The sequence below is a fragment of the Gadus chalcogrammus genome, chromosome 5, assembly GCF_026213295.1.
Source record: "Gadus chalcogrammus isolate NIFS_2021 chromosome 5, NIFS_Gcha_1.0, whole genome shotgun sequence".
In the NCBI taxonomy this organism is placed as follows: domain Eukaryota; kingdom Metazoa; phylum Chordata; class Actinopteri; order Gadiformes; family Gadidae; genus Gadus; species Gadus chalcogrammus.
The window spans coordinates 9,505,658-9,532,911 of NC_079416.1; the positions used below are offsets into that span (position 1 = coordinate 9,505,658).

At 50.2% G+C, this 27,254-nt stretch overlaps 1 protein-coding gene across 4 annotated transcripts in view; it reads right to left on the reverse strand.

The window, feature by feature from the left end:
• The window catches only part of tiam2a (TIAM Rac1 associated GEF 2a), a 93,302-nt gene that overhangs the window by 16,396 nt on the left and 49,652 nt on the right, over positions 1-27,254 (reverse strand). For all 4 annotated transcript variants that reach the window (XM_056590280.1, XM_056590276.1, XM_056590279.1 and 1 more), the window contains exons 6-15: positions 26,089-26,313; positions 21,604-21,789; positions 21,043-21,198; positions 17,534-17,584; positions 12,372-12,554; positions 11,536-11,640; positions 10,978-11,056; positions 10,773-10,862; positions 9,988-10,215; positions 8,321-8,388 (exon numbers count right to left, since the gene is read on the reverse strand). In XM_056590280.1, coding sequence (XP_056446255.1) covers positions 8,321-8,388; positions 9,988-10,215; positions 10,773-10,862; positions 10,978-11,056; positions 11,536-11,640; positions 12,372-12,554; positions 17,534-17,584; positions 21,043-21,198; positions 21,604-21,789; positions 26,089-26,313 — 1,371 coding nt within the window. The remainder of the gene's footprint in view (positions 1-8,320; positions 8,389-9,987; positions 10,216-10,772; positions 10,863-10,977; positions 11,057-11,535; positions 11,641-12,371; positions 12,555-17,533; positions 17,585-21,042; positions 21,199-21,603; positions 21,790-26,088; positions 26,314-27,254) is intronic.

Sequence of the window (27,254 nt, forward strand, 5' to 3'; positions counted from 1 at the left end):
CACACACACACACACACACACACACACACACACACACACACACACACACACACACACACACACACACACACACTTTGATCATCACCAAAAAAAGCCGCGGCGGGGGTTTAAAAGTGGAGAGAGGGTATGGCGGTCGCCATGGGTTACCATGAAGAGCAGCCGGTAGAGGAGCCTCCAGGCGGCCGTGGCGTGGCGCCGCGTCCTTCGCGCCAAGGAGCAGCCCTTCCTGCGCACCCTGATCGCCCTCCCCGCGGGCATGACACCAAACACACACACACACACACACTCACACACCCCTGGCTAGTTTACTTCCTCCGTCCACTCTCCGGTCGTCACTCACACTGAGGACCACATCCTGATGGCCGGTCCTCCCCCTACTTCCCCTCTGCTCTCTCTCTCACACACACACACACACACACACACCTGGTGTATCTCACACAGAGCCCAGCATGGACTGTGCCCCCCCTCCCCCTCCCTTTAGAGCGCAGTGTCAGAGAAACCCACGCCACCCCCACAGCACCTTCAGCAAAGAGAAGATTCAGTAGTTGGCTGGTGATTGGGAATCAATAATCACTCGCAGAGAAAGAAAGAGGTGATGGGGGGGGGGGGGGGGATTGGGGACAATATATACTCTCCTCCTCTTTTCCTCTACTCTCGGCTCGTCTCCTTTGGTCTATCTCCCAAGCCGTCCATCCATGTTCCCCTCGCCTAATCCTCCTCTTCTTCTTCTTCTTCTTCTTTCTTCCCTGTCTTGCATCTCCTGCTGCCTCTCCTCTCCCTCTCTCATCCGTCCCCGTTGCCCTGCTGTACGTTTCCACAACACACAGGGGTCTGTAGGGGCAGGCCGTGCTGAATAGCAGCAGCACAATGTGGACTGTTCTGGCTTGTTTATGCAACGCCCTCACTACCACCAGCACCCACCTACACCCCACCCACCACCACGACCACCACCACCACCACCACCACCATTCCCATCCTCGCTCCAGATAAACAGCCAGGAATGGCTGACTGCGGTAAAGTGAAGATCCGTCGATGCGCTGTTGATGACCAAACAGGAATTCACGTCCCCGGCCTTGTTCAGGAACCGAAGTGAGAGAAATAAGGCTCTTGTTGTTATGCATTGGGAGGTGTTTGTTTGTGTTTTTTTTGTAGCAAAAAAAAAAAAGGCTATTATTTTTTTACTAACAAGTGATTAGACGCCTTCATCTAAAGTTAGTGAATTTTTAAGATGCAGGTTGTGGTTCGAAAGCTTGGCTCAAGGGTGACTCTGGGAGGCTACAGACATTGGGAGTCGATCAAAGTACCTTCAGGCTCAGAAGGTGAAATCAACCTCGGCGTCCTGGACTGTCTAAATGCCCTGCAGCCACATCTGATCCAATGTCTAAAAAGGAGGCCGGGTAGGGAGTCGAGTCCGCAGTCACTTTCATAGCATTAGTCTGATTAAATACAGATTACCAGGCCTTGGTTTAGCAGGTAAGCAGCAGGTGGATACACTCTGGCGGTCCCTGATTGGACTACACTGCCTGGGGGAGCGTGTGGTCAGGCGTGCGTGTTTGTGTGCATCCATGTGTGTGTGTGTGTGTGAGAGAATGAGAGAGAGAGGCCTTGGCAAAGACAAGACAGTCGAATTAAGAGGCGGTGCGTTGATGCCAGCACTGCTAACTTGCAGCAGGAGGCCGGCCCTCTCTCTCTCTCTCTCTCTCTCTCTCTCTCTCTCTCTCTCTCTCTCTCTCTCTCTCTCTCTCTCTCTCTCTCTCTCTCTCTCTCTCTCTCTCTCTCTCTCTCTCTCTCTCTCTCTCTCTCTCTCCTCTCTCTCTCTCTCTCTCTCTCTCTCTCTCTCTCTCTCTCTCTCTCTCTCTCTCTCTCTCTCTCTCTCTCTCTCTCTCTCTCTCTCTCTCTCTCTCTTCAGGCTTATTATGTGCTCCGCGCTAATGTGCCGCGTTCACAACATGTCACAGCAGTCCCTTATATTACCTCCCCTCACCTGCATAATGAAGCCATTTACCAGATCACACAGACTCTCACAGGGGCCGCTGTGAGGACGATAACAACACACAGCATCCGTTGTAGTGTTTTGAATTCAGTTTGGGTTTTGTTTCCTCTGAGCATCTCTGCTTCCAACCGCAGCGCAATAAATCACACGTCTGGCGCGGGGGAGGGGGGGAGCTTTATGATAAAAAGAGGCGGAAAAAAAACGACAAATTCTGTCTGTTCTCTCACTGTATCACCGGCGGTTTCCCAGACAAAACGCTGATCCAATCAAAGTGGAAGCCTTGTCGCCTCCCACTGTACAACCGCAATGAAAGCCGACACGAACTAAACAAACAGGGAGAGCGACGCGGAGAATGAAATGAAGGAAAAGTGCAGGTGAGGAGGAGAGGGAGAGCGTCGGGGGGGGGGGGGGGGGGGGGGATATGAAGCACAGGCACATCCATGCGGGGATGGCTTCACGCATCCTTCACACGGGAGAGAGCCTCGATGTGTCAGAGAGAGAAACAGAAAGGCAGAGAGCACCAGAGAGAAAGAGGGAACAAGAGAGAGAAAGCGAACAAGAGAGGAAGAGAGCAAGAAAAAGAGAGAGCAAAAGCTAGAGAGAAGAATAAAGAGAGACAGACAAGGAGAATGAGAGACAGACAGGGATAGAGAGAACAAGACAGACAGGGAGAGAGGAAAGAAAGACAGGGAGAAGGGGAGAGACAGACAGACAAGGAGAGAGGGAGAGACAGACAGCGAGAGAGAGGGAGAGGGATATAGAGACAGAGACAGCAGGAGGCCTGTGAGGTAGGCGAGTGATTCATTCGGCCAGTTAGGCTACCGTGGTGCCAGGCACTGCCATCCTCTTCTCAAGCTCAATAAACCCAGAGGCATGCCGATAAATCACACACACACACACACACACACACACACACACACACACACACATACACACTTTGGGAGGGACGGAGGAGAGGATGAAAGAAAAATGGGGCAGGGGGGTGAGGGGACCAGAGGTGTGGGAGGCGGCCACACCCTCCCCAAGCCTGGTTTATAATTCATCATAAACAAATATTACCCCAGAGAGTCTTGGAAGTATATGTGTGTAAATAATGAAGCAGCATAAAAAAAAAAAACGTGATATAGAGTCCCCCTGGGATATTCAGAGACCCCACCACCCCCACACCGACACACTGTGTCATTGCCACTACAAAGAGCTAAAGAATATGCAGGCCATTTTATTCTAGCACACACACACACGTGGCCAGGAGAGAATGCCCGCAGCTAACTGAAAAGACAAAATGATATGCATGATAATGGTGCATTATTACACCGGTACAACCCATGAACCTCGTGCCTCGTATCTCGTGCAGACACAAAATACATTCCATGTAATACGAAACCAAAACAAAAAGCAGGGGTGATTAAGCAGCCAGCTTATATCAGTTGACGCAGGGGGGGACAAGGTATTTCATGGCCCCCCCCATCCCCCCTGCTTATATTGGATCCTCGCCACACTGTGTGTGGGGAGCGTTTTAAAGCGACTCTGCAGAGCTGTTCTAATCAGCCACTGCTCAGATTAAACACTGTAATCGACCCTAATAACGCGCTGGCTGCCAGGACCCACGTCCCGGATTGAAATAAAGTATGCCGGTTACAGCGTGTTGCTGATCAACTCCCCATCCATCCATCCCCCTGTAACACGCCCCTACTCTGAACCAGGGCCGGTACACCGATGTTGGTACAGGGGACGGATGGCCCTGAAAACTTATTTGCATACTCAACGGCTGCACTGCTGCATGAATTCCACTGGCAATCGTCCAAAACGACTACTTCATCAGGGTGCTGGATAAATATGCCAGAGACGGAGCTAAGCGATGCAGTGAAATCGTTGAATTTAGATTAGATTGTCTCGAATGACTAATATCTAAAGATCGCGGTATAACAGTGCAAAACCCCTTTTCTAAGGGTTGCCCTCAAGCTCAGACATTACATCCAACTACAGGTCACCAGTGGACCACTACACCACAAAATGTATGCAGCCACAAACAACGCAGCATATAAAGCTCCTTTATAAAAGAACAGCGATGGGGTGACAAATTTAAAGATGCATCGCAAAGTAGGGATTCAAATGACACGGCCGTCTCAACCATCGGACTCCCGACCCAACACCAATCTTACAGAATGAAAGCAGGTCGACACCATCCGACGACCAGAGAGCCTCCTCCTGGAGCCCATAGTTACCCTGTGGTCGTCCCCTGCCCCGGCGTGCGTCCCGCAGGTCAGGCAGGCGGCCATGTCCTGCACCATGCCGGCTAGCTTGTCCTTCAGCAGCCTGCGTTGGGCCAGCGGCGCCCGGTCCAAGAAGAGACCCCCCTCCCCGGCCGCCTCACCGCCGCCGCCGCCTTCGGGGGGCCGCCCTGACCAGCGCACGGCTACCAGGGAGCGGGGGGCCCGCACTGGGGACCGGCCCCGCGTAAAGAGCTCTGTCACAGCGCCGAGGCACACGCGAGGTCCCGGAGGCTCTTGGCCACCGCTCGGATCCGGACGGGTTACACCCGTGGCGTCAGAGCGGGTTTTGGAGGGGGCTTCGGGCGGCTTCCTGTGCACCATGGCGTGCTGGTTTGGATCATGCCGTGTCTGGGCGTCCCCGGGGGCCGCGCATTATCCCTCTGCTCTGGTGTACACCGGCCCTCTTGTTTACAGCCAGACGGACTGAGTCAGGGGCCGGCTAGCGCTAGCATTAACAGCATTAAGCTCAGATGATTAGTCTGCTTAGGGCCATATGGCGACTGACTGGCTTAGTCATGAAACAAACACACACACACACACACACACACACACACACACACACACACACACACACACACACACACACACACACACACACACACACACACACACACACACACACACACACACACACACACACACACACAGTAGGATAGAGTGCATGTGTGAACTGGAGGGAGAGATTGACAGTTTTACGTCACAGGAGTCCATAACTTCAGGGACGTCACCCTGACATAAACCCGGCATTGAGGTAGTAAGAGAGGTTTAAAGAAGACAGTCAATCACAATGTCGAGGGACATTTGATGGATCTTTTGAAGTTGTAAAAAAAAGAAAGAAAAAAAAGACCCTACTGAATATTTTAACTTGTCCCGTCGTCACACTGTCCCAGAAGTGTTAGACACACCTCAGACACCAAGGTTTTGGAGCGGCACTGTGCGTTATTCAGAAGACCCATTGAAGTGTATTGTACAGGTATCATGCGAGCCTGTACCCATCTCTGAGACACGCGACAGGACAAACACATCACCAGCAACTCGAACAAGTCAGTGTCCTTCTTCTGTTCTTGACAGGGACAGAGGAAGAAGGTCTCGGTCACGGTCATGCTCTTTAAACCGTTTCCATCACTCAGCTAAAAAGACCGGAATAGTTTGCAATCAGGGGCATAATGAGATCAATTAACCATTAACCCTCAGGAATCCCACTGATGTCATTTTGAGCCAGTTCTAATAATGACAGCAAATTAAAAACTGCACAGTAATGCTCCAAAGGACCATTAACATTCTCACATGGACACCATTCAGCTATGGCTACAACCAGGGTAGTGTGCTGATATGGGCCATCTGTGCAGGGCACGCACACTGCAAGTGTGTGCCTGTGCACGTGCACATCAGAGGCACTCCGTTGGAGGGGGGGGGCAGGTGATGGGATCGGACCAAGACAGATTTCCCCCAGCGCCCGTGTATGCAATCTGTCTACTTGAGGTGGTCTAGTGTGATTGTGTGCGTATGTGTGTTCAGGTGATTGTCTGTTTGTATGTGTGTGTACACTCGCTTGTGTGTTTATGTGTGTCCAGGTGATTGTGCGTGTTTACGCGTGTCCAGGTGATTGTGCTTGTGTGTGCGACGCACGCGTGTGTGCATGTGTGTGTGTCATTGATCTGCCAACCTCTTCTCCAAACAATAACAAACCGTAATCTAGTCTGTCCCTTTGGGAAGTCTGAGAGATTATTCGGCCAGTGAACAATTCCAACAGCAGGATTATCATTGTTCAGAGAACAATAAATAACACATTCTCCCTATTACTTGACCAAAACAGCATTAGCACCTCCAATCAATGTAAAGTGACATTGACTCGAGGAATTAGGCAGATGCAGTGGTCTCCTTCTCAGAATCGATTCTTTGAGCCCGTAATGGTATTATAACACAGTGTTAATCTATTAGCATGCTGCGGTACAGCCAACATGCGTATTATTAAGCCAACCCGCACACTCATACAGTCTCATTCAATAGACCACTGGTGACGGCTGCTGTTAACTCTGCTTAGTAAGCAGCTCCACCCCCCTCTTTCATCTCTCTACCACAGGCGCCACACAAACACTCACACACACACCTCTGGTAATAAGCACAAATTGGAATGCGCCGGACCAATTAATCAGCAGTAGGCTATGGCGGCGGTTGTGTGAACAGCCTTGAAACCAGCCATTCTGTCCCCATCCGTCTCCATTGGCTGTGTGTCTGCGGTCGCTGCACCTTTCTCGAGCCAAAGCGCACCATGCTTTACGCTCGGCGACAACAACAACAACAGCAGTAGCAGCAGCGGAGAATTTTTCACTTTCCAACGATAAACCACATTACCTCCCTCCACGGTGACATCAGCAGTCTACATCAGGACACCCATGTCTCCCATTACTGCTTTATCATCTTTATTACGCATGATGCGTGTGCTTTTACAGGCTGTGATGGGAGCGATTGGCACATAAACCTTTCATCGCATTCTCTCTCATCAGCAAACACACATGGAAGAAACGGCATGTGTGTTTGCCATGTTTCACCCGCACAGACACACACACACACCCCACCTTTTTCCAACCTTGCACACGCACGCACGCTCACACACATAATACACACACACGCACACACACACACACACACACACACACACACACACACACACACACACACACACACACACACACACACACACACACACACACACACACACACACACACACACACACACACACAGCCTAGTAGAAGACGAGAGGCTGGGAGAGGAGCAGCAGTAGCCACGCTGCTGCTGCAGTGCAGATCACAGCACAGGGGGACTGAGTCACAGAGCTGAACAGACAAAAGGAGGGAGAGAGGGGGAGGGAGGAGGAGAGGCCGAGCCGATAGATAGAGAGAGATAGAAAGACATAGGCGAAGAGAGAGAAAGCGAGGATGGAGAGGTAAAGCTCCTTTATTCCTTCTTAATTCACCTGCCGGGCGACCCTCGGGTCAAACACTCAGCGGCTCCACCTCCAGACTTTAATACACTCTGTGACGGACAACATGGGCAGCCCACACACACACACACACACACACACACACACACACACACACACACACACACACACACACACACACACACACACACACACACACACACACACACACACACACACACACACACACACACACACAATAGCATGTAGCATCCTCAAGCACTGCATGCGCATTTTGTTCATTAGCATAACACCGAGGCTCATGAACCCAGCGGGACACGAGCCTCCGGCTTTAAGGACTTCTATCCCGTTGTTATTTACTGCTCAGGAGGGGGAATACTCGTTTAACACTAAACGCACACGCTTTCACAAAGGTGGACGGCAGGCCTTTAGTGTAGATAAAGTGAAGTGTTTTTTTGCAGGGTTAGATTTAGGCCATTGGATCAGATGTGATTCGGACCAACTCAGGACGTGGTCCAGCTCAGTGGAGCCGTGACTGTCCATACCAGAATAGCAGGAGTGGGCCGTAAACACAGTACTAGTGTGTTTGTCAAGCTAATGATTCGTAAGGCTATTTTATTTACATTTCTTCCTCATGTCTGCGATTCAACTTGCAATGACAATCATATTACTGAGGCGACATCACACTAGCCACAAACTAACAGACACACGCAACAAACAATTCAAAGGCTACACAAAGAAAACAACATGCGTGACATCCAACGTTAATAAACTCTTCCTGATATTTTCATTGTTTACCTGACATTGTGTGTGTTTATGCATGACTGTCTGTCTGTCTGTCTGTGTTTGTTTAAACCTGCTACCAGGAAGGGGCAGCTTGAAAGAGGCCTGCACATGACAGCTTTCCCAGCTGCACTGCACGCACGCACACGCACACACAGTGATGTATCGAGGACCCACAGTGATGTATCGAGGACCCCTCTCTCTCTCGATGTCCAAGTAGTTAGTGATAATTTCCCCACACACACACCACACACACACACCACACACACACACACACACACACACACACACACACACACACACACATACACACCTTAACACCTTACCTTGCTGTGTTGAACAGGCCTGTGTCCGTTTTCCAGGCCCAGGGATTCACCACCATCACTCAGCACATCTGTGGTAGAGAGATAGAGAGAGAGGCGGTTTGAATTAAGAGGCGGTGTGAATTAAGGTTTCTGCATATGAATCCAGACCCTGCCGTGTGTTTGCGTGTGTCAGCATGTCTCCACCTGTCAATAATCAGCGTTTCTTATTGGCTTCACAGAGTAGCAACTCAAAAATTTGCGCTTCTTCTGTGTTTATTATCATTTCTTTCATCTTGCCTTCTCTGCAATTCCAACTACTCTCATTTTAAATATAAATAATAATTTACATCACAGTTATTGAACAACTGAATGGGAGGTTTGGCTTGAAAATGGGTTTGTGATGATGAAAAACAAGGAGCACTAATGAAACAATGATGAAAGATGATTACTGAGATGTGAAACATTATTACATGAACAGAATTATGGATACGGCTGAATGACAATGGGTAGAAAGGATATTGAAAATAAATATGTTTTATTATGTTATTATATAAATATAGATATAGATATACAAATGTAACGATATAAAGATATAGACTGTAGATATATATAAATATAAATAAATTATCCCATTCAAAATTTCTTATGTTTCTTATTTCTTATTGCAGCAGAGTTTTAAAGTTATTTGCACGTGTTCTGTTTCAGGGTAAACTGATTATGCCTTCTTGCCTGCTGAAGAGCCCGCATGGGATAGTGCTCCCTCTAGAGGAAGAGGGGGAAACTTCAGGCGGCCTTTAGGGTTATCGTCATTGATTTCTTTAAACTTTAGTTCTCCCAACAAAACGTATCGCTGTGCAAAATGACGTCTTTGACACGTGCAATGAATGCGTGAATTATCGGACTGTTTCCATGTCATGTGTTGCGGAAGGAGGAAACAGATGCAGGAAATCTACTAGCTGAAGCTTAACGACGTGAAGTGAAATCGGTCATGTTTACTGACTCTCTGAACAAACGCCTGGCATCAGACTATGAATATGTTTGTTTATATTCTGCAGAGACGCTTTTTATTTGAAGGTACTTGCCAGAGCACCGGCCTACCTTCAGAACCGGGGCCGGCTGACGTCAACGACCGGCGGCCAGGCTTGAAAGGTGCAAAGAGGCTCCTCAACCACGTCGCCATCGCGGTGCTCTTCCTCCATTGTTCCATCTAGCTACGACGGTGACCTTGCTATTTACCTCAAACCGGCAAATACAGCCCCGAAACGAGCCAACACTGGACTGCAAATTGGCACCGCTAATGAGCCACGTCCGGTCAGAGCTGGCGTCTCTCTATCCCCCTCCATCTGATGCTGCCTCGAGGGGCAGCGGTGACACAGAGAGCTGTGACATGTCACCTCGACTGGGCTGTTTTTAACCGCTAATAAGGGGTTGTTTGTGTGACTATCCTTCAAGAGGAAGTGAAGAAGTCACACTTGACCTGATCCAAAAGCAGAGGACGCGTGATGTTCCTCCTCGTCTAATGAAAAGAGATGTTTTTGAGGTCATTGTTTTAAAACAGTGAACAGGTTTTCCGTGATGCTGCATGCATGCATGCGGGGGCGTGTGCGCGGGCGTGTGCGCGGGCGGGTGCGCGTGTGTGTTTGTGTGTGTGTGTGCAGGGCAAATCGAGATGAATCCCCACAACAGACCTGAGATGGACTTGGCCCGTTGGTGCTGGTGCGGGGTCGGCACCTCCAGTTTGGGCCGCGGGGGCGAGGAGGCGTCGTGAGGGGGGGCGGGGGGCTGTGTGGGCAGGACGTCCCGTCTCAGGCTCAGGCTGAGCTGCTGCTCTGCGAACAGCGTCTGGATCAGCACCAGGTCCAGACCCGACACGCAGCGACCGTTCAGCACCAGGATCTCATCGCCCGGCCGCAGACCTGGAGACACACACACGGATATGATATATACACAACATCATCAAGAGGAGACTCGCTCCTCAATTCAGCATCAAGGTCATTCCTAATCATATCTGCCCTACCGAGCACCCTTTAAACACATTTAGAGTGTGTGTGTGTGTGTGTGTGTGTGTGTGTGTGTGTGTGTGTGTGTGTGTGTGTGTGTGTGTGTGTTGGACGGTGACCATCGCTTGCGCTCTGCTAATTATTTCACAGTGTGGATAAACTCATCTTACGTTCATATCTACATCCACACACATGCCCAGGGAAGGCCTGTTAAGCACTTATGTATAAAGTCATTCCAATTAGTCTCCCCTTTCAAAGATACAAATATGAGCAGGCCACACACCCCCACACACACACACACACACACACACACACACACACACACACACACACACACACACACACACACACACACACACACACACACACACACACACACACACACACACACACACACACACCCACACTTTAGCAAGGCAAGTTGCTTGAAATCAAAGAGCCGGTCATGGAGGCATATCATTATCGGACGGTACCTTTGTCGATGGCCAGTCCGTCAGGGAGCACCTCGTTCACGAAGATCCTGCTGTTCTTCTGCGCGTCGATGTGGCCCGTCACGGCGAAACCTGGTGGCCAGGAAGCAGACACAGACAGTCAGCCGGTGGACGACTGCTGCAGGTACAGACTCAAACAGATCACGCCCCCACTCCCTCGGTTTGGTCTGTGCGGTAGACAGCTCACCAAAGTCTCCCGTGCCGCTGGGTCTCCTCATGTGCAGATTGAACACGTTCAAGGGGACCACCTCCAGATGATCGCACATCTGCAAGGAGACAGGAGGAGCACAGCTGAGTTGACAGATCTGAGCACGGGGCAGCCAGCCACCGGGGCGAGCGGAAGATAGAGCACGGGAGGGAAAACGGTGTGTAATGAAGCACAGTAATGAGGAGACTAATGTGTGTGTGTGTGTGTGTGTGTGTGTGTGTGTGTGTGTGTGTGTGTGTGTGTGTGTGTGTGTGTGTGTGTGTGTGTGTGTGTGTGTGTGTGTGTGTGTGTGTGTGTGTGTGTGTGTGTGTGTGTGTGTGGCAGTTGATCATGGGGTAGGGGGGTGGCAGGAAAGTGCATTTTTCTGGGTATCTGACTCCCAGCCAAAAGTTACTGGGTTCGATACCTCAGCCTAGCCCAGGTACCTCACCCCCTACCAGCTCCTTTGGGACATGCATCTGAATTCACAGCAAGTGTCTGCTGAATAACCAAGCAGAAAATACCCCCTAGAAATACAAGTCAGGGCCCCCTGCTCACAGTGTCCTGGAGGAGCTCGTCAGGGGCCAGCAGCCGGCCCTCCTCCGCCCGTCCTGTAGGGCTGTGTAGTCGCAGGCCGTGCAGGCCCGCGTCCAGCTGCTTCACCTGGAGCACAAAACAGGCCCCACGGTGAGCGTACCACACACACACACAGACACACATTCGTACGTCACACACCGGCACCGAGCCCCGACAGCTGCGGCCCGGACCCAATTCTGCAGAAGCGGCCGAATTGCTCATTGATTCCACGCCAGGTAACAAGAAGCCATTTATAACGCTCAAGTGGCCAGACGTGTGTGCGCGTCCGTGCGTGTATGCGTTTGTGTGTGTGCATACAATTAGTAAAGGATGAGGTCAGGGGATGAGGACATATGGTTGGCTTTGTGTGATTTTTTTGTTGCAGTCCTTTTGTTGGACGCAGGCGGGTGTCAGGGCGGGGCTGGGCTCGCTGTTTAATCAAGACGAGTGGCCCCCGTGCGCGTGCATAGATCACCCTTGCGGCGGCGCCGCAGTGGATTAGCTTGTGAAACACAAATGGCCCTGTGCTATGAGTGAAACACCCAAATGATGTCCAATAAATCAATTCCTGTTTGCCTCGAGTGCTATATTGCATTTGAAGAGGCAGGCAAAGTACATATCTAAAAACGTTGGTTGTTTATAGCAGAGAAACTGTTTTGGTCAGAATGTCGTATGTTGTTCACCGCTATGCATAAGTCAACACAAATATCTCATCCTTTCTAGTGGTTAAAGTCAACCTAACGCAGAGAAAACCGCCACCATGCAGTTTTGAGGTACATCCGGAGGTGCTTTCGGGTGGTCTGGGGTGCGTTTGATACCTTGCAGGCCGACGCCAGGAGCTGGGCGGCGGTGAGGTCAGCCCTGATGGGCAGCTGGAGTGTCAGACCGTCCGGCGTGCGGACATGAGCCAGTGCCTCGCTGCCAGCGCCACCACTGCTGCTCTCCCAGACGCCGCCCTCGGGGGGCGACAGGGAGTAGATGTTGGTCAGCACGTCCAGCCTCTGCAACAGGAGCAGGGGGAGAAGGAGGGAGACACAGGAGGAGGGAGGGGGCAGCGTGGAAATAACAGAGAGGGAGAGAGACAGAGAGAGAGGCAGAGGCAGAGAGACAGAGAGAGGCAGAGGCAGAGAGACAGAGAGAGGCAGAGACAGAGAGAGAGACAGAGACAGAGACAGAGACAGAGACAGAGAGAGAGAGAGACAGAGGCAGAGAGACAGAGAGAGAGACAGAGACAGAGACAGAGACACAGAGAGAGACAGAGGCAGAGAGACAGAGAGAGAGACAGAGAGAGGCAGAGGCAGAGAGACAGAGAGAGAGACAGAGAGAGACAGAGGCAGAGAGACAGAGAGAGAGACAGAGGCAGAGGCAGAGAGAGAGACAGAGGAAGAGACAGAGATACGTAGGGAGACAGGGTCAGAGAGACAGATGGACAGAGAAGGGGGGGAGGGGGTGAGGGTGAGAGAGCAAACAAATCAATGCAAGTCCATTAGTCTAAATGCAGTGCCTAGATACGGTGGCTTAGGCAAACAGCGTGGACAAGTCACACAATCGGCCTTTCACAAAATCATTTGACAACGCAGACGCCACATAAATAGTCTATAATCATGCTGTACGCTGCAGATCTGATTGCGGATCCATTGGCGGGTTAAAAGAGCACGGCAGCATCTGTGATACGAGCCACAATTCTGCCTCCCAAGACTTCAGCTTTCGGTTCGGGCCATTTAGTTGACCAGCTGCAGTTACAGATTAGCTAATGGCAAGTCTCCCAACTCAGACTTAACTTCAGATCTAGGTACTGCTGGATCCGAGATCAACTAGTAATGGCTACCACACCGTTGACTGGAAAGAAAGTGGGGAGACCACCATTGTACTCAAAGAGTATTTATAAAGAACCGGCTAGTAGGGTGCTTTGATGATGATCCACGGAACATAATTGCCGAGCCCCTGCAATAGCACACACAGAAAAGGAAAAATAAATAAATCAGTGGGAGTCTTTGAAGTGAAAAGATTTCTCTGTGGCAATTAACGGTGTGGTTTGGTCGGGGGTACGGAGGGCCGTTAACAGTGGCTAACCGCCGGAGCCCCTACACCGCCAGACCACTTAGAACCGTCTCCTGGTTGCGACTGTGTGACTCTGCGGAAGAGAGAGTCACCATTTTGCATTTGGCGGCTAGCGGAGACGCCGACGCCGGACCACAGCCTCCAGGGGGTCTGAAAACCCCACGCACACAGTGCGAAGAAGCAGTCCACTATTTAGCTCTATGGACGGGAACCGTCTGCACCACACTATCACACTGAGAGGAGGTACGAGATCAAGGGGGAGGACTGCCTTAGCGGCCAGGCCACCAAGGTGCTGCGCTCATGCAATTGAACAGATGAGTGAGTGAGTCTGTCTGTCTGTCTCTCTTTGTGCGAGTCAGTGTCTGTCTCTCTTTCTCTGTCTCTCTCTCTCTCTGTGAGTGAGTGAGTGAGTGAGTGAGTGAGTGAGTGAGTGAGTGAGTGAGTGAGTGAGTGAGTGAGTGAGTGAGTGAGTGAGTGAGTGAGTGAGTGAGTGAGTGAGTGAGTGAGTGAGTGAGTGAGTGAGTGAGTGAGTGAGTGAGTGAGTGTCCAATGGATTCAGTCACTGTGTGATCCATGTGTTTATAAAAACAGGGTGGGGTACCTAATTTAAAAACGCACAGGAACTCTCTAAGAGACATGACTACCTCATTGGCCCCCCTGCTCCAACTGAAACCATTAATTACCTAACCTGTTAAACTGAGCCCTCTTTGATTCAGGCCGTGGAACACTGGCTCCACAAACACACAGCGTCAGCGGACTTCATCAACCTTCCGTGACACACCTCCTGGTGAGGACAGCCACCCAATGTTCTGCTCCACCTCGGCCCGGGGGTGACGAGGCAAAAACCAACCAACAGGGCAACCCTGATGTTCCGACTCCCCTTGGCTGACCGACACATCCGAGTGGTGGCCAAAACAAGCCATGTTCTATAAAAAAAACCAACTTTCCTTGCTATTTTTGGACAAACAAGAGTGCTGCTTAAAAAACCAACCAGTCTCCGACACAAGTGTGGAATCATGAGGTCATCTCTCCACATTTAGGGCACGGATGGACAGAAGTAGAAGCCACCACGATCCCCGATTGGCCCGCGGTGGCTGACTAACTGTGCTCTCTTTCAGGGTCTGGAAGACCATGGGCGGTCCGACGGTAGCCTGTAGCATTGTTCCACTGAGGGCTGCCAAGACGGCCCGTGTCATGACACAGGGGCATCTGGGGAATCGGCCTGTGTGTGTGTGAGTGAGTGTGTGTGTGATTTAGGCGCGTTTGCGTATGATTTACCTAGCCACTGGGCGAGGGGGAAAATAAGAAGCAGCACGTTATATGCAAGAGCGTATGGAAGAGTCTAGTCTTTCTCTGGTCAGTGTATGGAAATAATCACAAACACGCGCGGCCCCGCCCGGTAGATTCTAAAGATGGACTGTGAGGTTGCAGACATTTGGTGACCATGGCGGAAGAAAATAAATAAGACAGTGTTGCCTGGTGAAGGACCTTAGCAACTGTGCGACCCAGACCTTACAAACAAGCAAGGCTATAATAGTCATGGGTCATTTTCGCTCACTCATTTCCCGCTATTAAGTCTGTTAAAAGGAGATTCACGCCTCATTTCCTCGAAACACCAACTGACTTCCTCTTTAAGGCATGGGGTGACAGACACACACACACACACACACACACACACACACACACACACACACACACACACACACACACACACACACACACACACACACACACACACACACACACACACACACACACACACACACACACACACACACACACCCTTTTGGGGATTGGTGGCTCCACCATGTTTGGGGTCATAGTGGTCACAAAGAGCAGAGCTCATGGGTAGTGGACGATTGTAGGAAGTGTGGAGCATAGATAGCATAGTTACAGCAGCCTGCGCTAGACAGAGAACAAACAAGTTTCAATGCATGGGATCCTGAAGCCTATAGGCTAACCCAGGCTTGGTTACATTCCCACCATTCCCGACTTTCCACAAAAACAAACTTGCACAAGTCATGGATTTTAAGGACTGCACGTACAACGTCAGAAAAAGTCTGAACCTCACTCCCATGGTCTGAAGATTTAATTTCCGTATATATATTTCGGTGCATGAGTGAGGCGTCAAAACTAATTGAGCTGCTGGTTTGCCCGGGGTCTGTGAAAAGGGTTGTGAACGGGTATTACTGTATTCATAGAGGATTATAGCTGGGGACCCCGAGGCCGCAGTGGTAAAAAGATTCAGCCCTGCTCCTAATCCCCTACAGACGCTGCACACAGTATGCAGAACTCATCACCGAGGCAAGGTGACGGCAAGACCATGACTCCCTCACCCCAGTGGGTTAAACCAATGCCCGACTGAACAGATCCCCTGGACGGATACCTCCACTGCACGCATACATGCTAATTAATGACACCCATACGCCACCGACATGCAGGGGTCTGCTTCTGCATTGCTTGGTACATACATAGATTCTCACACACAAGTGCATGCCCTTCACTTGACTCCACTTTGAGGCATAAGGGCAAGATGATTGGCTGATTGAGTCGTCATGGGGATTTGAGGCATCCAAAGGAGGACCACAGCAACAACAGGGAGCGTGACGCCAGGCAGGAACAGGGATCGATACAACCCAAGTAGCACTCCCTCTCTCCCAGTCTCACCCTATGTTTCTCAGCCATCTCTCTCCTCTCCACTACTTTCAAGTCTCTTCAAGACTCTTAATCCCGAGCACATCAACAGGGATCGCAGGCCCGGGCTACACATTCTGGCTCACCAAAACAAAGTCAAATTTGGAGGAGACAGCAACGTGTTCAAAGGGACACTAAGCTGTGTAAAGAAGAGTGACATCATTATCCTCAGCGCTACTGCTTGTTTACGTCACAATCTGCGCCGCTTTAATCCGGCAAAGTCATGCGGGAGCGGAGCTCACAGAGACTCAGTTAACCAAATACCCTTATCGAATGGGTAGAGCTGGGGTATCAAAACAGCGAAAATAAAAACTAAGCGGATCAAACTCATTAGTTTTGACAAGACCAGATGGGGATATGGCCACATGGACTTCAACAGAACACAGAACAAAATTGCAGAGCCAAGTCGTACCTGTTGCTGCAGTGTCTACTGTGCACGACTATAAGGGTGGCAAACCGCGAGAGCAAAAACAAAATGGCCTTCTAGTAGGACATGGAAATTAGGCGGTTGCTAGAGGAAGACTGGGACAACGACTTCTCTGTGAGACCAGAGAATGTGTACACACATCCATGTAACAGACTGGTGTACTTGTTAGGTCTGCCCTCTCAGACAGAAAAACATCATGCTCCACAAATTCACACGGAAAACCCAAAGCCGAAAAGCACACACACACACACACACACACACACACACACACACACACACACACACACACACACACACACACACACACACACACACACACACACACACACACACACACACACACACACACACACACACACACACACACACGTCATTGAAGGCTGCATTTAAATTGTATATTGGAACTTGGTTTCCAGCACACCATTGGGAGCAGACTAGGTGAAACAAATCACTTTAGGCACGCTGTCTGTCCCTTTTCCTGACACCTGCAGATAAACAGATAAAAGGAACATGTGCTTTGATCCCGCTGGAGTAATACAGACACACTGTCTGGTGTGCAAAACGTACACGCGGCGCACACACACACGTGCGCGTGCGCGCGTGTGCGTGCGAAGAATGTCATTACACGCTCTGACATCAAAACCCATGAAAGACCAAAGAGGTCCAAGTGAGAGAAGGCAAGCTCCTGCATCTGCTGAAGAAAAACCATCTCTGGTTTGCATTGGGTCCATTCCTCATTCATTCATTAGAACGTTAACGACAGTGCTGCAGCATCAATAATAATGAGCCAGTTCTCACCTCGGTAGGGGGTAGGCAGTAGGGCTGACCTCCGCTGGTGCTCTCGAAGATCTGGAAAAAAAGAGGCACGGACAGACGGTGAGACAGACATGAGGGCACCCCACACCGTGACTCAGATGTAATTAAGCACCCAGCGACCTGCGGCAACAACATTATCAGACAAACATGCGCACATGCATACACTGCTATTATACAGCTAATTAGAAACTATGTGAGCAGAGGTTTGATAGAGCTACCACATGGACTCTGTAGGCTTTGATGGTCCAGAGGTTGTAATAGGATTTGTGTGTTTGACCATGTGCGTGGGCGATTTGCCTGCGCCGTTGTGTGTGCGTGTTTGCCTGTGCGTGTTTGCCTGTGCCTGTTTCGACTGAGCCCGTCTGTGTGAGTGTTTCGACTGAGCCAGTCTGTCTCCGTGTGTCTCCGTGTGTCTGTGTGTCTGTGTGTCTGTGTGTCTGTGTGTCTGTGTGTGTGTGTTTCCTTTTTCGCCTGTGGGCAGAGAGATGAAAGAGATGGTGGCGAGGGAAGGAGAGCTTCCCCACTCCATCTTAACACCAGATGATTTTATTAGCCACGATGATAAAACGAAAAACATCGCTCTACACACACTGACACACACACTGACACACACACACACACACTCACACCACTCCTGAAGCACCAGGGATCCACTGGTCTTGAACTACGACCTGGTTCTTCCTCCCTCCCAGCGGGAGAGGTATATTTGTAAGCCCGACGGAAATAGCGATGCCTTGCCGTGAAAGCCCTAAAGCTAATTTTAGAACCCATTTAGCTAACCCCACATCAGCAGCAAATCCCCCAGTCCTTTACGTTGGCCTACTTCCCACCGCTCCACCGTCGTCAAGGTAACAACGTTTACCTTTGTTGGGGGGGGAAAACGGAATGAGAGGCGCAGGGAGGGGGGGGTATAGAGCGACGGAGGGAGGGATGGGGGATGGATTATGGGTAAATGGGATTTGTTTATGTGTCGACACACGGATGAGTCAGTATCTTGGAGACTATGTGGGAAGAGAGGCATGCTTGGAGGGTCCGGAGGGGGGGTTATGTAGTCCGCTTGTAAACACAGAGAAACCGGTTGGTCGGGAGAGAGGCAGGCAGTAAGAAAAAGGTAGCAAGAGCGGGGGAGATAGAGACACAAAGAGAGGGAGACACAGAGAGGGGCAGATGCGAGAGAGAGAGAGAGAGAGAGAGAGAGACAGAGACAGAGACAGACAGAGGCAGATAGTGAGATAGAGAGAGAGACACAGAGGGGCAGATAGCGAGCAAGAGAGAGACAGAGAATCACAGAGAGGGGCAGATAGTGAAATAGAGAGACAGAAAGGGGCAGATAGCGAGAGAGAGACAGAGAGGGGCAGAAAGAGAGACAGAGAGGGGCAGAAAGAGAGACAGAGAGAGGGACAAAGAGAGGCAGATGGAGAGATAATGAAAAGAGGCAGGCAGATAGAGAAGAAGACGGATAAGTAAAGACAGCCAGAGGGAGGCAGAGACAGAGGGAGGCAGAGACAGAGAGACAGCGAGAGAGGCCGATAAATGGAGGGACAGGGAAGGTCGATGACAGCGTTTTTTGGTATCCAACATGCTTGACAGATTCAATGACTGAGACGTAGAGAGAAGTGACAGGCAAAGCGTCGCACAAGATGGCTGACGATGATGAAACGCCACAGGGAGAAGGGTGAGAAGGTTCGAGGACAAAGTATATCATGTAATACCAAGGATAAAACATGTGGGGGTCTTGGAGGGGTAGGGGTGTCCACACCTGGGGACACTGAACATGGACATGAGAAGAACAGTGATAGCAACAGCCTGGGCTTCATCCAAATCCCACTCAGACACATCTCTGCTACAGAGAGCACAAGCATGGGCCTTATAAGGTCACACTAAGCGTCCGTCTGTGGATCTACTATAGTGAGCCTGAATCTGAATGATTGGCCACCATGGAATGGAATAGTGCCTGGCGAAATGGTGTAGTGTAGAATTAATGTTGAAATAAATCTTGCTTAATGTGTCATTTTATGTTTGGCACGATGGACAGTTTGAATATATTATAAGAAACCTGTGGCACACAAACATATTGAACTCTATCCATTTCACTTGAGTCATCAGATTTGTTAAATAAATAAACATCTTTATTTCCTGGTACCTAACAATATGCTAAATAATTCCAGACACGTATTGCAACTAAATCTTCAATAAACAGAAGCCATAATTTCATTATCCATGGATGGATTGATTTTCTTCACATTAATGATCACATTAATTAAACGTATATTGAAAGTGATTATATAGCTGTGTGAGAGAAAAAAGTGAATAGACACAGCAGGTGCAGAGTGGGAGAATTATCATGAAGCACTTGCTTGCTATTAGCATGTATTCATAATCTTAAATTAGATGAGAAAAAAAAATAGATGATCCCAATGAGAACACTCTAAACAAATTGGAGGAAAAAAAAAAAGGGGGGACGAAAACCAAAGCGAAGGCAGGGAAATATTTAGCCCTGTTAGGGTGACCATCTGCTGGTTGGCCGCTGGGGACTGAGGTGAGAGTGGAGCCTGCCATGAACCACATATGGTTCTTAATAATTCACGAGTGGGATGCACCGCCACCAGGCACTAGCAGGACGCACTGGGTCCCCACCAGATGGAAGAAGCACTGCTGGCCCCCACCACCTCCCAGCTCAGAGATAAGCTGTCTTCAAATGCTGGGAGACAGCACGTGATCCACATTTACGCACACGCAAACGACACAAACACAAACACGCAGACCGGATGAGATTGTGGCGGAAACAGAGGTGCACTGGGGTTTTCCCACGCGTCGACTGTCAATACACAAACATTTCGAAACTGCCATTAAAGAAACAAAAGGTCTTACTTTAATTTAAAAAGAGCTTGGTCAGATTTTCCTCAGAGGATTCGAGAAGGAGCGCTTCCCAGGACAGAGATCCTCATATAAACGCCTAAGTGGAGTAGGCTTAGTCCTACGTGGGGTCCTACCTGGGGGGTGGGGGGGATTCCAGCCAAAATAAATAACCAGCCGGCTTGATGAGTTTAATTACTAACCTGAGGAAGATTACCCCCCTCCCGCACCTGCGCTTGGAATGTCCCATAGTGTTGCCATAGATGGGAGCCTTGCATTAAGAGGGGTTAGGGGGGGGGGGGGGGGGGGGGGGGGGACTAGCAATGTGTTTCTAATCAATTCAAAGAAGCCCGAAAGGGTCAACATGGCTGCAATTAGCACAAAGGGGTTTTGCCGCTCATTGCAGACAAGACATGCAAGCAAGCAAGGACCAGCTCATGTGTTGCGCCGGTTGTTGTTGTTGCAGTAAATACGAGGCAGTTGCACCGCCCGTGTAAAGCGACTGAGTGTAAAATACACATTGGCACGCTTTACACATCCATCTCCGCTCGTGCGTGTCGCGTGCGTGCACCGGGGAACATAAACGAGACCCCGTTTATACTCCTGGATGTGTGTGTACATTTCCACGTCCGTACCTGGGACACAGAGGGCCTCTTGTCCCGTCCTCTCAGGGTGAGGTTGTCCAGGCCCTTCAGAGACGAGAAGAGGCCTCGCTTGCGCTGCCGGGACGCCAGCGTCACGGAGCTCCGCCTCCTCCTCCGTCTCAGCGTGGCCTCGTCCCGCGAACAGATCTGGTTACAGACACGGCATCCATTAGTCCACGGGTCTCAAAGCTTCTGCTAAATGACCCCTTCAATAGAGTAATCCACTCCATGGGAAAACCTTTGCTACAACCCCAATGTTATACCCATTTAAAAAAACGTGAAAGTGGGCAAAAAAAACCCCCCCCCTTCTGAATGCTTGGTACCGTCTCTCTGGGAGATCTGTGTTTAGGTTCTTTCTATTAATCCCCCGCTTTAGGCCGGCGTTGCAAACCCAGAGAGATTTACACTTAAGCTTCGGAAATGAAACACGGACAACACACAACAGAATCCATGCATTAGCTGCTCTGTTGTCTACATGCCTTATGTCCTGTGTGTGTGTGTTTATGTGTCTGTGTGTAGCGTGTGTGTGTGTAGCGTGCAAGAGCTCCTCACCAGTGCGTGGAAGGAGGACACGGAGAAGATGCCCAGGCGTCCCAGCGCGGCCTTGCTGGGCCGGCCGGCGGTGGCCAGGAGGCTCTTGGGGTTGGGCAGCTCGCCCCCCTGCAGGCTGGCCAGGTAGCAGCGCATGCGGAACAGGTCCATGTTGAAGCGCTCCAGGTTCTGCTCCCACTGCTGGGTCTGAGGTGGGGGGGAGGGGGGATCACACAGAGTTCAGATTAGGGTGGGAGTGGGTTGGGAGGAAGCTGTGAGTCACTCCCCCACCTGGGATCAAGTGTCAGGGACGTGTGGTCTGGGACGAGGGAAAGAACACGAGATACCTAATCAATCCCAGACTGGAAACTAGGGAGTATCAGGGAGGTCAAAGGGCGATTGAGACTTTAAGAGTTGCCCATTTTCCTGCAAAACTTTACCCTTCCAATAGATGTAGTACATGCTTGTTTGTGTGTGTGTGGTTGACGGCTGGTTTAAGCAGCCTCACCTGGCCCGAGTCAGGCTGATTTGGGCCAGGGGAGGCTGCTTAAGCCAGCCGTCAACCAGACACACTCCACAACATGAAATAAACCCAACACTGATGGAGACGGTTAAGGGCTGGGGGTGATGGGGTTGGGGAGTCATCGGTTGGCGCGGTAAGGTCGTGATACAGAGGGGGTTGGGGTGGCTTGAGGTCAGAGGACTGCATTCCATCAAGCAGCGATTGCTTACAGATGTGAAAGGCTGCGGGGAGATGTTGATGGTGGGGGGGGGGGAGATGGTGTATTTTAGGGAGAGTGTGTGTGTGTGTGTGTGTGTGTGTGTGTGTGTGTGTGTGTGTGTGTGTGTGTGTGTGTGTGTGTGTGTGTGTGTGTGTGTGTGTGTGTGTGTGTGTGTGTGTGTGTGTGTGTGTGTGTGTGTACCTGGGTTATCAATAATAAAACGTCTACCCGGGGCACAATGACACAACCCAGACCACCGTCGTTAATCCCATAGGATTTACATGAACGCGCACTAGAGCACTTAAAAAAACAGACACACACACAGTCTCATGAATGCACACACACACATGCGCCATTCTGGCTTTCCCAGCTTGTAAAGCAGGGGAATCTTCCCTCTTTTGGTGGGACCCACGATGTAATGAGGACCTCTCATGTATACAGCCCTAAAAACAACCGGGTTTAATAGGGATTAGGCAGCACTATGCCATCTTTTACCCACAATATAAATAAATGATGCTGCACCCTGTAGAGATGTCCTATTAACTCTCAATAAAATCTGATATCAGTCTCCCCATGGCTGGAGATGACTCACAGTGAGGTGTGTGTGTGTGTGTGTGTGTGTGTGTGTGTGTGTGTGTGTGTGTGTGTGTGTGTGTGTGTGTGTGTGTGTGTGTGTGTGTGTGTGTGTGTGTGTGTGTGTGTGTGTGTGTGTGGAGGGGAGGGAACATGGATGTATGACATTTCAAACACCCTGTGAAACCCTGTGTTGAAGGATATTATCCACGTTATACAGAGTTATGGTCCAGGTACCCCCGACATACTGGGCCTAATGCACAGCTGACCCATCTGCTCTCCTTATCAAGCTGCACCTTTCGTTTCCACACCATAGGTTGAGAATACTGCAGGTGGTTGCATGAAATCATAAGGGGGGAGTTTGAATGAAGTATTAGCTGTTAATACTGAACTATGCATTACATAATGATTGCCGAATGATTTCCCAGTAATTCCCAGTAAATAAAAAACTAGGAAATGGTTTAATTAACTATGCCCAAAACCCACATAAACTTGTCCATAAACCCTCAGATTTTATCTTAAAATCCACTGCACTGTTCACAAGAGTTGTATGAGGAGAGTTGTTTGACGAAGAAGGTATAGGGGAGGAACTATAGCAGTTGTAACAATCATAAGCAACAAAAACTGTAGACTTTGAGCATTAGGAGAGTTGTCGCATTGGGTGAATTCAATCATAAGAACCCCTGTATATAACCATTGCACATGGTCTCACAACCCTTGTGAGAGTAATCTCTGTACATTTGTGTTGTTTAGCAGCTATGTGTGAATGCAGCCATGTGGCTGACTCTGTCCATCTGGGCTGGAAAGACAAACGTATTTAAGTTTCATTTCAGATCCATTAAGTGGAGCGGGAACACAGTCTCCCCATCGATAGATGCTCATCTCCTCTTACCTCTCCACTCTCGCATCTGCCCAAGAGAGAGCACTCTAATGCATGATAACCCCTTTGTAATGCAACTCCATCATGTGTGTGTACTTGTGTGTGTGTGTGTGTGCGTGTGTGCACAAAGGGCAGCGAACTTCAGAAAGAAGTCTTGCTCGTGCAGATTCCAGTAAACATGGGTCAAGGTTTGGGGGGGGGGGGGGGGGAGGTGGTTGAGAGATCAAAGTAGCCCCCGCTCAGTGCTTGGAAACCACCCCGCCCCCACCGGCCCAGCCGTCAGGCCGAGACCTTTAGATCCATCATCCGTCTCAGGGCATGCTTATCAGAGGTCCAGCCATGCCGGCTTCGCCCTGACCCTGTCATTGGTCCCACAGCCGCTTGCCTCGCCGGTCGCCCTGACTGAGCGTACCGGCTAGTTGCAACCGGATTTAACCCCTAACACCCCCCTCCATCCGCATCTAGTGTGTGTAGAACACACACACACACACACACACACACACACACACACACACACACACACACACACACACACACACACACACACACACACACACACACACACACACACACACACACACACACACACACACACACACACACCAAATAACTGAGTCTTGACACAAACTCTCAACTAGTCTTCTATAAAGCCTTGTATAAATAAACGATATGGATCAGAGTGACAGTCTAGCAGTCTAGTCGTGCATTCTCCTTTCATGCAAAACCTCACTTGTAGACTCCATTGAGACCTACTCTAATCAGAGGCGTCTGATTGGGGCGACCAGAGGGAGGCAGGGGGGCAGCTGAGTGATGATGAAGTGGGCTGAAGTCCCTGTCCCTGATCTCCAAGTCTAGAGGAGAGGCCCGCCTGTGGTCGGGCTCTCCGCTGTGCGAGGCCAGAGCATGGCGCTGCGCTGGCTGGCGCTTCAGGCTCAGCCCCCCCCCCGCCCCCTCCAGGCTGCGTGGTGCAGGCGGAGGAAGAGGAGGATTATGCATGTTGAGAATCCATTACCAGGAAACATCTGGAACCTCCATCTGATGGCATGGGAGCTGGCTGCTCCCCGGAGTCCCAGCGGCCCCCATCCCCTCACAGCCCGCCCCCCCCCCCCCACCCCCCACCGCTGAGGCACAGCGTCTTGGGGGCCGCAGCGTTTAGGCCTCTTATGTTTATCCGCCTTGAATCCCCCCCCACCTCCCCTCCTCCCACTCCAGAAAGATCAAATACAAACAGACAGACGTTGTGCCGCCCTGACGGCCCCGTCTGGATCAGAGGAAGTGGAGCACCCTGTTGAGTGTGTGTGGATGGGCCGGGGCTGGCGTGGGCGCGAGACGGGGGCGGATCAGGTGCATGTCAGGGTCCTGCCAGTTTTTTTTATGAGATACTGTTCCTAGGACAGATGAGCCTTCTCAATGCAAAAAAAAAAAAAAGATGTTGAAAATGTAACTATTTTAAAAATATGGTTACACTGGTCACCGTAGTGAGCCCTGAATACTGTTTCACAGGGCCTACCCCACTCTTGGTTTGTTTACTCCAGGAAATATAGGAAAACATTCAGTGGAGCTAGATAATACAACATAGTACAAAAATAGTGAAAAAACCAACTAGTCACTCATATATTTATATTATTCCCTCGCTCTTGCCCGGCGCTGCAAACCCAGAGATTTACCCTTAAGCTTCGGAAATGAAACAAGGACAACCCACAACAGAACATCCACCCATGCATCAGCCCTCTGATGTCTTCATGCCTTATGTCCTGTGTGTGTGTGTGTGTGTGTGTGTGTGTGTGTGTGTGTGTGTGTGTGTGTGTGTGTGTGTGTGTGTGTGTGTGTGTGTGTGTGTGTGTGTGTGTGTGTGTGTGTGTGTGTGTGTGTGTGTGTGGCGTGCCAGAGCTCCTCACCAGTGTGTGGAAGGATAACACGGAGAAGATGCCCACTCATATATATATATATATATATATATATATATATATATATATATATATATATATATATATATTTCAATAAAAAACACTGTCGAACCTGTCCTCATAGGACTGTACCACTTTATAACTTTACAGTGCAGCTAACTGTCAAAGTGGTGACAGCTACCCGATAGCCCGCTCTGGTGCTCAGGGCTGCAGAACAACCAACCTCTTTCTCCTGTCTCTACGTTTTATAATCAAGTCAGACTAAGTAACAGGGAGCACGTTGAATGGAATTACAGCTCCTGCATTACGATGGCGTTCTGCTGCAGTACAGTATGTGCCAGGGGAAACTCTCACATAAAAAGGCCTCGGGGGAATCTTCAGAGAAGATACCACCTATTCTCATCAGGGACGACCGTGCACTCACCTGGTTCTCGATGGCCTTGCGGTTCTTGGGGTCGGCCACCACCGTGAGCTGCAGCTCGGCCATCTTCTTCATCTTGCCGTCCATGTCCACCTTCTGCAGCAGGCCGCGCACCTGGCCGCGCAGCAGGCGCACCGTGTCCTCCTTGCCCTGCCGCTTGGCCAGCAGGGAGGCGCTGGCCGAGTGCACCGCCGTCACCCAGTTCTCCAGGTCCGTCTGGTTGCTGGCCTGAGACGGGAGGGAAGGTTTAGAAGGTTTGGTTGTTAAGCAGGTCTGGCGGTTTAGGCTTCTCGCGCTGCTCCGAGGTCTCAGAGGCAAGGTTAAAAAGGTTAAATGATTGGAGAGCTGAATGCCGTGAAGGTTGTCGCCGGTCGTTCCTCGGACAAGGTGAGATGTTGTGAGGTTTTATTGAGGGTGTAAACATGATTGGCTGCGTGTTGGTATGTTTGGTTTATTGTCCGATTGGACCATGTCCACTCGGACAATAAACCAAACATACCAACACGAATAGTTCTTCTATCTATCCATCCCTGATAGAAGAACTATTCGTGTTGGTATATTTGGTTTATTGTCCGATTGGACATGGTCCACTCGGACAACAAACCAAGCATACCAACACGAATTGAGTTCTTCTATCTATCCATTCCTGATTCCATCCTCCACCCTTGTGATTCACCTTCCGAACACAGAGCCTGTGACATCACCCCATGCTTCCCCTCACTGGCCTCATGACTCACAGGCCGCAAGCTTGGCCTGTGTTCCTGAAAAAGATGAGATTTCTATCCACCCTTCCCCACTCCTTTTCTTCCAACTGCATTCCAGATCACGTCAACACACTCTTCTTTTTGTTACATCTAGATGTGAACATTCAACCTGGGACCGTTCTAATTGCTGCCTCACAGAAGCAGTTAATCAGATGAGATGGCTGTGACCTTTAAGGCCCATTTGAATTGTTTGCACCATGTCGTCTGACAGGGTTTACAAAAAGGACTACACGGATTAGGAGAGCGATCGCTGTGAAAGAAGGCTGACGTGCCCGCAGGAGGCACGGTCTATCGAAGCCAGACCGCAGAAGTACATCGACACGTCATGTCCGAAACATCCAGGCTTCTGCTTTTCATTTGTGCGTTTGGACCACGCACTACACTAAAACAGAGCCGGGCTCAAGT